This window comes from Myotis davidii, unplaced genomic scaffold, assembly GCF_000327345.1.
Source record: "Myotis davidii unplaced genomic scaffold, ASM32734v1 scaffold461, whole genome shotgun sequence".
Classification (NCBI taxonomy): Eukaryota; Metazoa; Chordata; class Mammalia; order Chiroptera; family Vespertilionidae; genus Myotis; species Myotis davidii.
This window is the reverse complement of record NW_006295825.1, coordinates 1,619,989-1,631,850: the sequence shown is the minus strand read 5'-3', so window position 1 is coordinate 1,631,850 and position 11,862 is coordinate 1,619,989. Positions and strand designations below refer to the sequence as shown.

At 53.1% G+C, this 11,862-nt stretch overlaps 2 protein-coding genes across 2 annotated transcripts in view; both read right to left on the bottom strand.

The window, feature by feature from the left end:
- Positions 1 to 5,090, bottom strand: part of IGDCC3 (immunoglobulin superfamily, DCC subclass, member 3) — a 48,523-nt gene extending 43,433 nt beyond the window's left edge. Inside the window, exon 1 of the mRNA XM_006770825.2 lies at positions 5,025 to 5,090. Coding sequence (XP_006770888.1) covers positions 5,025 to 5,090 — 66 coding nt within the window. The remainder of the gene's footprint in view (positions 1 to 5,024) is intronic.
- The window catches only part of IGDCC4 (immunoglobulin superfamily, DCC subclass, member 4), a 40,288-nt gene continuing 31,114 nt past the window's right edge, over positions 2,689 to 11,862 (bottom strand). The window contains 8 exon segments of the mRNA XM_015568463.1: positions 2,689 to 5,543; positions 6,075 to 6,236; positions 6,939 to 7,167; positions 7,652 to 7,757; positions 8,475 to 8,612; positions 8,856 to 9,026; positions 11,021 to 11,148; positions 11,831 to 11,862. The exon segment at positions 11,831 to 11,862 is cut by the window's right edge and continues 18 nt beyond it. Of these exon segments, the coding sequence (XP_015423949.1) occupies positions 5,139 to 5,543; positions 6,075 to 6,236; positions 6,939 to 7,167; positions 7,652 to 7,757; positions 8,475 to 8,612; positions 8,856 to 9,026; positions 11,021 to 11,148; positions 11,831 to 11,862 (1,371 nt within the window). The 3' untranslated portion in view covers positions 2,689 to 5,138.

Below are 11,862 nucleotides of genomic sequence, written 5' to 3'. Positions count from 1 at the left end.
CCCTCCGGTCCCCTCCCCCAGTCCCCTCTCCCCGGAGGCCCGGTCTAGGGAACAAAAGAGCCGGCGAGCGCTTTTAGCGGCCGGACATTCCGGGCTGCTCGGCGGACGCGCCCCCTGAGCTTTGAACTGTGGCTGGAGCGGCCGGCGCCGTCCCAGGCAACAGCCCCCTCCCCACCCTCCCCTTGGGCCAGCCCGGACTTGGGGGACCGGAACCTGGGAGACCCCGCGGACTGTGGAGTGGGTCCGGGCTGCGGAGAAACACGCAAAGATGCGGGATTTGCTCTGGCCGTCTCTTTCATCGGCGCCCTCCTCCACCGTGTCCAAGTCTATATTTTCGAGTATATTCCCTTAAAACGGCATGAAGTTGTCAAAGATTCAGTTTTCCATGGGTTTCTGGTACTTCCACCCAAAGGCGAGGACGTTGAGCTGCAAGATTGGCCTCTCTAGACTGAGGCGTCCCCCGCTTGGGTGGATGGGAGAGAGGCGGGGGGCGGGGGGTGGTAGGAAGCCTCTTCCAGGGTGGGGACAGTCGACCCCACAGGCCAATGCAAACGCTCAAGTAACCCGCTTGCTTCCCATCGCAGTTCCGCAAGCTGTGCGGCCCAGCCAAGCCCGGCGGTCGCTCTCTGAGCTCACCTGAAAAATAAAGATAGTCATATCTCTCCTACTCACCCCTAGCGACCTTTTAAACCACACAGGTCCTGACAGATGACCTGGGAACTGGAAAAGCAAACCACAAGTTGCAATTCCCAGTAACATTCCCAAAGCCCAAAGAAGACTCAGTGTTTCACATCAGAGAACAAATGAGACAACATAGGTCCCGTGTGAAAATGATACACTAAGTAGAAGGTAGGCATGCCTCCTAGGAGTCACATGGCCATGTTAGCCCCCAGAGATCTTGCATCTTCACCACTCACTAGTATATGATCTGTTGAGTCCAGCATGATCCAATGAAATTACTGAGCACCGCCGGGCTGGTGTGACTGGGTGGTTGAGTATGACCCGCGATCTACGAACCAGGAGGTTGGGGTGCACGCCCCGATTTCAGGCTCAATCCTCAGTAAGAGGCATGCAGAAGGCAGCCTCTCCTTGATGTTTCTATTTATCCCCCACCCTCTCTAAAATCAATAAAAAAAACATATGAAAACTATTGAGCACCTACTTAGTTCCAGGAGCAGGAGATTTGAAGGGAGTCGTCTCTGCCTCACTCAGCTATTTGCTCCTGGCATTGGACTGGGATGGCAGAGGAATAACCAAGCCTCTCTTGTGATACCAACTCTGGAATCTTGGGACCAGGAATGTTACCCACCTATACAACTAACCGTGGTGCAGATGAGTAAAGAAGTGCAGGCCTCCAGAAACCTGACAAGCTTATTAATGAGGGGGTTTGTGCGGCCCAGGTACTCCAAACTCTGTAGTAGCAATCCAAAGATGAGTCTGAGAGGCAAGCACTTGAGGCATGTGAACAGTGGGAGGCAACGGGGAAATTCAGGGTCAGCAGCACACCAAGGCCCCCAACTGATTTTAGTAAGGAAGAGCAGGAACGATGGACTTCTATTTGCCATAGGAAAGGGAGGGGAAAAGGGTTGGGGGACCCACCTTGGGCCCAAAGTCCTGGAACTCCCTCCCACAGGGCTTTGAATTCTCAACAAGCCCTTCTTGGCTTGTCCTGAACTCAGAGAGGTCAAATTGGTGTCCTGAGCTGCTGTCATTTTAAATTTATTTTGACAAGTGTTTAATTCTTCTTTATCACAACCCTGGTCTAAGAGTGATATGCAAATAATGGCTATTCTGCCACATATAACATGTGCAGTATCTCTCCATATGATCTGTCAATTAACTTGGGTCTGGCCCACCAGCCACTTTGGGGGTGGTCCTGGGCAGGGTAGCCTCTGGCTTTTGGTTCCCTCCATTAGAAAAGCATGCATGTGGCCCTGGGCAGGTAGCTCAGTAGTAGGTTGGAGTGTCGTCCCAAAATACCAAGGTTTCAGGTTTGATCCCCAGCCAGGGCACATGCAAAAATCAACCAATGAATGCATAAATAAGTGGAACAACAAATTGATGTTTCCATCTCTCTCTCTCTCTCTTTCTCTCTCTCTCTCTAATCAATAAATAAAAATTAAAAGAAAGGCATGCATGTTCCAGGTTCTGTAAAGATCTTAGCAGAGAAGCTGCCAACCATGACCCTGAGATGACTGTGGGGTGTGAGTGAGACGTTTTGTGTGTGACTGTGTGCCCATGTTGGAGTTAATGGACACAAAGGTATTTGTGAAGATCAGTGTGCACATGTGAAGCTCTGAGCTTGCCTACATGTGTGAATGTGCAGCCGTGAGCAAGTTTGGAGACCTGAGTTATGCAGAACAACTGTGGAGCCCCAAATCTCTGGAGTTGTTTGTTCACTCTTCTCTCGCATCCAAGAAAGTAAAGAAAGAAAAAAAAAAGGTGTCCAGAAGGAACAAGATCCCCAGAGAGCCTAAAAGAATGCCACCAATGAACATATCTTTCCTAAGTTTAAGTCTTTTTCCTAAGTGCCTGCTGAGGGACAAAGATGGTTCCGGTCTTTCTCATATCCACCTGCTCTCTGCGCTCAAAAACCAACATTTCCCATCTGGGAAGAAATGCATTCTCGATGCAGAAAGGCTGAGGAAATTCTAGACATTGGTTCCAAAAGAGAACCCCACATTTTTTGGAAAATAGTTTATTAATTCATTATAAGGACAGATACATGATCAACGCCTTGGCTTAACACTAAAAAAATGTCTTATTTGTAAAGAGAAAAAAAAGCTGGAAAAATAATTAAATAACATAGCATAAACTAAATACAAACAAATAAATGAGCAGGTATGATTACACTTGTCATGCATCAAAAAAAGGGGAGGTTTTAAAATGAGACTCAAAAACGTAAGGCATCAATGGTAGGTGACAAAGGGATTAATACCCTGTAAAAGGCCAATAGACTCTTTTCTAATAAAAATACTACTACAAAGACACAAACCCAACACTTCCAAATTACCCAGAGTCCAAAATCATATATAATACTAGTGAGTAATGGCCACTTTCTTATCAACTGTGAGTTATAGGCAGATACCAGATTTATTACTTATTTGCTTTTGAGAAACAATTTTCCACCCAACCTAATGGGTTATAAATTGTCTCATTTGCAGCTATTTAATTTAAACCAGAACCTCAGTGCCTGTTAAACAAGAACATGAAAAATGACTACGTAGTGCAATGCTAAGAGCCTACTGTTAAAACAGCCATTTAATTCAGGGCAGTTTTTTTTTTCTTTAGAAAAAAAATCAAACCAGCAAAATAAAATGAGGCTTTTGACCTTCAGAGCAATGATGAAACATATAGAGTGGTGTTAGCCACAGCAACGCTGAATGCTACAGAAATAGTACAAGTGACAATCCTGTCCTTAACAAGATACAAAACCAACATTAATAATCTTTAGTGTTATCATAGGCTGGTTGAAGGAGGGGGAAGGGAAGGAACTGTAGGTGGGATGTCAAACATGAGTGACACCCGAGTGTAATAAACACAGATGCCGAAAGGGTCTGAGGAAGCTTCGACTCTGCAGAAAGACATTTTACCATTAAAAAAGGGGGGGTGGAGGTGGAGATAGACTGGTTATTTCTAATTTAGCCTAGAAGCCAGTTAACCCTTGATATGCCAATCAGTTAAAAGATGCATTTAGGGAGAAAAGACCCTACATTTCATACTCCTATGAGAGGCTGAGGTGCAAAAATCAAATAAATTGCATTGTTTTCTCTACACAGGAAATGGAAGTCAAGCTTGTCCTTGTGTGGTAGGTCAAGAGAAAATGACTTCAGGATTGAATTCAAAACAAAACAAAATGAGCCAATTGCCCTTGTCCTGCGCAAAGACCTCCCTTCCAGCACCGGGAGGAATGAGATTTCTCTCACTCTTACCCCATCGGCTCACGTTCAAGGTGCTCAGAGTGGGAAGCTGCGGGGCTGCTTCCCACTTTAGCTTCAGCTGGGAAGGAATGTCCCAAACCCCCCTGCATCCAGTAGGCCTGCCTCCCTGCATAGACGGAGGGGGGAGTTTTATCCTGAGCCTCTGGGTTGTGTTTCTGTTTCCCCATCTCAAAAGTCCCCTTGTGTGGCTTGGATTCATCACCTCCAAGGAGGACCTCCCATCTCAATCCCAGGGGAAAAAGATACAAGGGAAGCTGGAAGGCCTTCAAACCTGCACTGGGGGTGGGCAGCCTGCCTGGGGCGGGGGCATACGGTGGCACAGAGAGAAGAGGGGGCAGGAGGGTACCCAGTAAAGTGAAGGGGCAGGAGTCACGCTATGGCCTCGAAGCAGACATGAGGTAGTCATGTTGTTAAGGGAAGGAAGGCGGGAGACCACATGACACAGTCTATGAGAGGCGTGAGAGACAGGAGAGGCAGGCAGCAAGAGGAGAGCCAGAAACAGCAGAGAGGAAAGGAGGGTCTGTCAGGGAGGAAGCGAAGGGCACTAGAGTTGGGAGCGCAAGTTGGCGGGGGAGAGGCCACCGGAGTAGGGCAAGGAAAGGAAGGAGGGGAGAGTAAGAGAGCGCAGATGTTCAAAACCAGGCACTTCCCAAATTACAAAATCGAATGCAGAGATGCTCTGAGGGACCAGGGTCACCCTCTCAGTTTGGGCAATGGGAGGCAGCAATGGAGCTAGAATATTAGGCATTCAGGCCTACTTGCACTCAGCCCAGCCAGACAGGAAAGTGGGCGGGGGCTGTCTTGTCAGACAGGGCATGGAAACACTCTCAGAGTGTGTAATAAAAGGCTGGGTGATGGAGGTGGGGGACCCACAGGGCTGGCACTGGCCATTCTGGGGCACAGTCCTGACCCGGAGGGCCAGGTAGGCTGTAGTAACCACTGCCTGGACCCAGGTTTCCCAGCTCACCAACCAGCACACACAGGGTGCCTCACATATAGCCATGCCTCATGTGTCTCTCACATACCACACGTGTCACAGAGTATAGGGGGAGTGAATAAGCCATTTCTTCCTCTCCCTCCAGCCAAAGCCCCGTAGGAGGCTCCCAATGGCTTGATGATGTTCAGTATCTGCCGGTACACAGGTGTCATATCCCATGACCCATGACAGCCTGTCCCAAACTGCTCCCTCGAGGGGAGCTAAGCAGAGGAGGAGACTGAGGCCCTGGACAAGCCGGGGCTGGCTCCTAGAGGGCAGGGGGCCTTTGACTGGCAGCTGTCCCCAGGGGCCTCCTCCAGAGCCTCGCTGGGCTGGAGGTCCAGGTAGGGGCAAGACGGTGCCTCTGGCAGGCAGGTGAGTCTGTCTGGCCCCGTGGGCACCTGTTCACAGCCTCCCAGCTCCCTGTCCAGCCAGTCTCCCCCTTGCCCTAAATCCGCAACACCCGAAGTGAGGTCAGGAGCCTCCGAAGGCAGGAAATCCTCTGGTTCCAGGTCCTGGAGGTGGAGGTCAAGATTCCCTCTGGAGGCACTGAAGTCAGAGTGAACAATAACGTCGGCCTCCACCTGGTTCCTGCAGGCCGGGGGTGGCTTCTTCCTTCCGTTGCCCTGGTCAGAGCAGAGAACACCAAGACAGGTGACCATCACTGAGAGTGGTCATGAGAAGAATGACCAACATATTTGGGGTGAAGAGAGACTGACACCCCACTCCCCCAGCGACCAGAGTATATATCCCATGGGAGTTGGTAAAGGAATCATGCTGATCACCCCACAAGAGATGGTGACCCATGGGAAGGCAGGGGAAAACGGAATACTGCCGTTTGCCCTTGCCCAGGAGTTCCAGAAGTACGGGATCAGTCAGGCGTCAGTGACTAGAAGAAGGGGCTGAAGGCACTCAGGCCCATGGTAACTCTGCTTAGGTCTATGCGGAGGAGGAATTGCCCCCAACTCAGGTGCAACACAGACTCCTGCAAAGTAGCGGCCTCTACCCACTCACCTAGAGAGGCTCCAGTGGTCTCCCGGCTGGACCTCTATCCCAGGGACATTACCGTCAGGGGTCTGCCGAGAACTCACTGCTTCCTCTTCACACGCCTGGGGACCCTTCTCTCCCTTCCTCCCCCTTCCTCCCAGGAAACTGACCTTTATGGCATCATACACCAGAGCCTGCAGCAACAGCGTCTGCCCGGTGCCAGCAGGGGGCAGCAGGGCCCGGGTCAGATAAGGCACAGGGCCTGCCTGGGGCAACTCACAGCCTGCCCAGGAGCCTGCCCAGCTCGGGCCACCAGGCTGAGCCCAGGAGATCTGCATGGGGAGAGAAGCCGGGGCACTAGCTGGGAGAGGGAAGTGGATGGCGCCCCGCCATGGTCTCTGACGCCCGTCTTCTCCCTCGCCAGGGCTGTGGGGAGGAGCGCAGAATAGCTGAGAGTCTGGAGGGAACTAAGGAAGAAGTCCTCCTGCAGAAAAGCCTGCTGCCACTGTTTTGGCAGAGCCCAGAGGTCTCCCAGCCAGGCAGGGTCTCCTTCAGCAGAGAGACAGGGAAGAGGTGAGGAAGGACGAAGGGCATTGAGCAGGCTGGTCAGAGAAGGTGGGATGAGCCCCACTGCCAGCACGGAGGGAGCCTGCCCCACGCGGCCCACCTTATCCAGGTCCTCATCATCCTCTTTTCCCCGTATTGGAGAGGCTGGATCTTAGAGGTTTCCCCAGCTCCTAGGATGAGGGATCTGGGGGTTCTGGAAACCCTGAGTCGCCTTCAAACAGCCCATCGGGGGTCCTCCCCTCCTTCCATGAGAGCAGGCTGACCTATTCTGCTGGGGGCCCATCTGCTTCCCGGCCCTGCCGACCTTTTCATGGAGGGAGAGACAGCGCCTTTCTCCTGCAGCTGGCCTAGAAGGGGTGGGGTGCAGGGTCTCCCACAGGGTTACCCGTTGTGCTCTTGCGCCCCCTGGTGACCTATTTGGGAGTGCGCCACAGAATGGGACTAACCTGCCTAGGCTCCCGGCTCACCTTTCTCTTGGAGTGACCCCGGCCTTCCGAAGCTCCACCACCCATAAGGCTGTGCACTTCAGCCCTGTCCTCGATGTCTGAGGGTGGCGGGGCCCAGTCCTGGGGACGGGGGTGCACAAGGGACTCCAGTTCATGGGTAGCTGGGGGGTTGGGAGATCCAAGGCGGGCTCGGGAGTACAGCGTGGGGTTCCCAGCAGTGGCCGTGGAGGACAGGCCTGGGAGGGCTTCCCTGGAAGGGAAGATGGGCACAGTGGTCAGAGAGTGGAGGGGTGGGGGCGGGACTGGGATCTAGTCCAGCTTATGTCCCTGGGCGGGTTCCTGTCCATCTCTAGGACTTGGTTTCGGTCTGTGCAACGAGTAAGTAACTGTTCAAAACAGCTGTGACGCTGCAAATGGGCCCCTTCCTCCCTGGGCTCCAGGCACCTGGAGATTTGGATTCCCTCCTTCCAGGATGCTGGCAGCAACCGAGGAAATGGGAGACAGACAGCTTTGCCTATGTATGCCCTTGTTGAGGGGGTACGTTGGGGGCTCCCCAAAGCCATCCCCCACTCTCATGAGAACATTACCCCTAATCCCTTCACTCCAGAGACCCAACTTTAATGGGGATTCTGGGGGTGCCCAGGGCAAGTCATGGCCACTTTCCCTGCCCTTTCATCTCTGCAGCCCTTCTGGAAATCTCTGCTCCCCACAATCAGACTGGCTCCTTCGCGCACCTGTGGGGGCCACGGCGCAAGACAGCACACATGCAGGCCAGCAGGCAGAGGAGGCCCAGGCAGACACCCACGATGATGCCCGTGACTGAGTGCACATCCAGGGAGTCTGGTTGGGGGAAAGAGAGGGGAAAGGACAGGTCAAGGCCAGGCGAAGGCCAGGGTTCCTAGGTCAGGACTCCCATCAGTGGTTTCCTCAGGGGACCACTGGCTTGAGTCTCACTCTTCGAACAAAATCTTCTGATGCAAGGACAGGAGGGCCCCACAGCCTCACAGAGACCTCAGCCACCTTTCTCTTGCACTGTCCTCCCCACTGGACATCTGAAAGTTGTGGTCCCTCCCCATCAACCTGCCTGCCTGCCGCCTAGGGCTGGTTTCAGGGGAGGCAGTAAGTGCAGTGGCACGGCCCGTGCTCAGAAGGGCTCTGTGCTTGGTTTAATGCTGTGCTGTCACCATCTTGAAATTCTTCCTACTTTTAAAATAAATAAAAAAACACACACACCCTCATTTTCATTTCACATTGGGCCTGCAAATTACATAGCCAGTCCTGCTGTCCCCCAACACCCCCATAAAGCTCATCACCTCTCTAAGCCAACCCTCTAATTCAAGCAATCTCCCCAAAATCTGACCTCTAACCGGATCACCACTGAACTAAACCACACCAATTTCCCCTTCGCATCTGTCCTCTCTGCACCAAACTAGGAGGGCAGCTGTCTGGAGGCAGGGCCTTGGAAGAGATGACTTTAGGGTTAGAAGTCGGCTCCAGGGGTCCCTGGAGACCTGGGCTGCCTCCGGATGGACCTACGCTCCCTTCCTGCCCTCTTACCTGCGAGTTTTTCCTGGAGAGTGATCACATCCTGCAGGCCGGAGAAGGGCCCAGGCCCCACCTCTGTGCGGGCCCCCATCTTGAAGAAGTATCTAGTGTCGCTCTCAAGGCCACGTACCTCGGCACTGAAGATGTTTCCTGTGAGGCGGGGGAAGCAGGGAGAGCAGGGCTCTGGGTGGAGTGGGGGTGGACACAGGGATAGGCTGGAAGCTGGACTGAGAAAGTCTGCTCCGCCCACTCAGGCAGTTGCTTCTGCCCGTTCCTGTTAGAACTCCCAGGGCCCAGGGGCACCATCACTACTAATCCAGCCACTGGAGAGGCTGGGAAGGGGGAGGAGGCTGGGGAAGCTCTTGCGCCAATACCCCTGGTGGGAGCCCTCACCCTCGGTGGTGAGCAGGGTCCACTGGTGCTCGGGCTGGGTGTGGTTGCTGCTGTACAGGATCAGATACTCCACGATCTCCCCATTGGGCTCCGCGGGGGGGCACCAGTGCAGCAGAACAGTGGACGGCGTCAGGGAGCTCAGGCGCAGGTCCGATGGGGGCGTCGAGGGTCCTGGGGTGCAGAGGAGGAGAAGGGTAGAGGCGGGATCACTGGGAGCCTCAGCCCCGGGGGGCAGTCGTGAGACAGGGCGTGAGGTCATGGCCTTTCTTCTTCCTCCTTCACTGGAACAAACCACAAACCACAAAGCAAAATGAGGTCTGGTCTCTAACGGGGGAATTTCTGGAAAACATGTGGGGAGGGGGCTTCACCATCATGCCTCCCCTCTCATACCTCCCCTCCCTGACACTCTCCTCCGCTCCTTGGAGCAGAGCTCCCTGAACTTCCGCACCCGGGTATTTCCAAGATCGAGGAGACTGTCTGGTGCTCTAGGGACCTGGGGGGGCAGAGCTCAAAAATTTTTGGAAGCTTACATTTTATTTTAAACTGTCACACGAAATTTGCCATCTATCCCATAGTAAAATTTAATATAAAAAGTGTTTAAAATGATCATTTAAAGTTCCTAACTCCCCTTGCCACCCCAAATCTTTAGGTAAAATTGGCTGATGCTCTGTGTAGCCTGTGTCCGTGCCCCCAGATCCTACAGAGTGATGGGCACCCCAATGTGAGAAGTACAGCCGTGGCAGACTTTGTGTTTTGTTTTCAGAGAAGAAGCTGATCCTGGGAGGTGGAGGGGAATGAGGAAGGGTGAGAAGGAGGACACAGGGTGATTGGCGAGTAGGGAAGGACAGAGATTTGGGAGTTCAGGTCTTCCAGGCCTGACAGAGGGTGGGATGGGGACCCAGAGTGCTAAGGTGTAACAGGGTCACCTCCTGGACCCTAGATGACTCTTCACTTCTCAGGCTCCAGTGTCCCCATTGGAAGAAGGAGAAACCATCCCCCTCTATAGCCTGGTCACTTGTGCTGCGGGGTCCAATGTCATAAAGTCAGCTTCAAGGAAACACGGGGCCGGGCCGGTGTGGCTCAGTGGTTGAGCATCGACCCATGCACCAGGCCACTATTGTCAGGGCACATGCCAGGGTTTCAGGCTCGATCCCCAGCAGGAGGCAGCAGGGGGCATGCAGGACACAGCCCAATCAATCATGTTGATGTTTCTCTCTCTCCCTCTACCTTCCTCTCTCTCTAAAATAAATAAAAACATATTTTTTAAAAAAGAAAACATTGCGTCTCCCCAAATTCTGTATGCAATTTAAGACCATAATAACTGAGGTTATAGGGGGTGAGAAACAATTTGCAAGCATTTTTTAAAAAAAAAACAAATTCATGAGACCAGAGGACCTTCACACCCCACCCCACACACATCTTCCTATTTCAGGTCCGGGACAAAGGTCTCCTGTAGGTGGGAAGGTGAACAGTCTTAGGGCCAGAAGAACAGAAGAGCCTCTGCTGCGAGAACAAAAGTCCCTTTGTCTTCAAATGCCATTTCCAGAGAGTTCAAGAGTCACAGACTTGCAGAGTGAATGGTCCCACCTTCTCTCTCTCTCTCTCTCTCTTTTTAAAATATATTTTTATTGATTTCAGAGAGGAAGGGAGAGGGAGAAAGATTTAAAACATCAATGATGACAGAGAATCATTGATCAGCTGCCTCCCACCTGCCCCACACTGGGGATCAAGCCTGCAACTGGGCATGTGCCCTGACCGGGAATCGAACAGCAACCTCCCGGTTCATAGGTTGATGCTCAAGCACTGAGCCACAGCAGCCAGGCCCACCCTCTCTCTTTCCAGATGAGGACATAGAGGCCCTGGTGGGGAAGAGGCAGGATGGAACCCATATGTAGAATCCAGGACACCTGCCTCCCCCGTCCCCCCGCCCCTCCTCACCAGCTCAGTGGGTCTTGGCACAGACTCTTAAAAGAAGCCACTCCTCTAAAGCCTATGTTATTACTTTTATGGATAAACAGGCAAGGCCAGCTCAGGACTGGCCTGTGTAAATGCCAGCAAATGACACATCCTTGCGGGGTTCTGAGGAATAGTTCGGAAAGGGGGGCTTCTGGGCAAGGAGTTGGATAAAGGTGGGTTGGTGGTAACAGGGCTGAGGGGCCACTCACGGTCCGGCAGGGTGGAGCGCTCTACCACGGAGCCGAACGGCCCGTCCACGTCCACGCCATGGGACTGGACCGCAAACTCGTATTTGGTGAATGGCTTCAGCCCGCCAATGAGGATGTCTTCTCCAGAGCTGCCAAGGCAAGAGTGTGACTGGTGATCTCAGGCACACCCTCCTAGCAGGGCAGCTCCTCCAAGTCTACTCCCCTACCTCAGCCCCAGCCCAGGCCCTACCCTGGGAGTGGGCCACTAACACCAGCCAGAGAACCTACAGAGAGGTCTGCATGGACGCTGCTCCCGGGGTATCATGCTCCATGTCCAATGTCCAAGCCAGGCCCCTCCTCCAGGAAGCCTTCCTGGATTAACCCGAGTCATGCTTCACCCAAGGAACCATCTGTGATGCATCTGTTCATTGATATGATTTTACTTAAGCTACAGATGTCGCATCTATTGCTTTTTAGGCAACGTTTCCTTTGCCAAACCAGCAGCTCCCGAGAGCAGGGCTCTGTCTCCCCATCGGACTGGGGGCCCTCTCAGGACAGCGGCGGGGCTGTCTCTTTGTCATCATATTGGGAGCCCGCTGAGACTGAAGAAGTAGGTCTGTCTGCATCATGTTCCCAAGAGTTCAGTGCAAGGCTCCGTTGTAAAGGGATGGGATCGCATGGACTCTCCTTTTCCGCCACCAGGTCCTCACACCCCCAGTATCCCCCAGGGTAACAGGTGAGGCCTGAAAGGTTTCTGAATCCCCTGGGTCCTCCTCCTCATCATCACCTGCTGCCTCCTCCCCCCTCATAGGCTTAGCTCCTCTCTCCCACCTGGTGTAATAGGTGACCAGGGAGGCATTCCT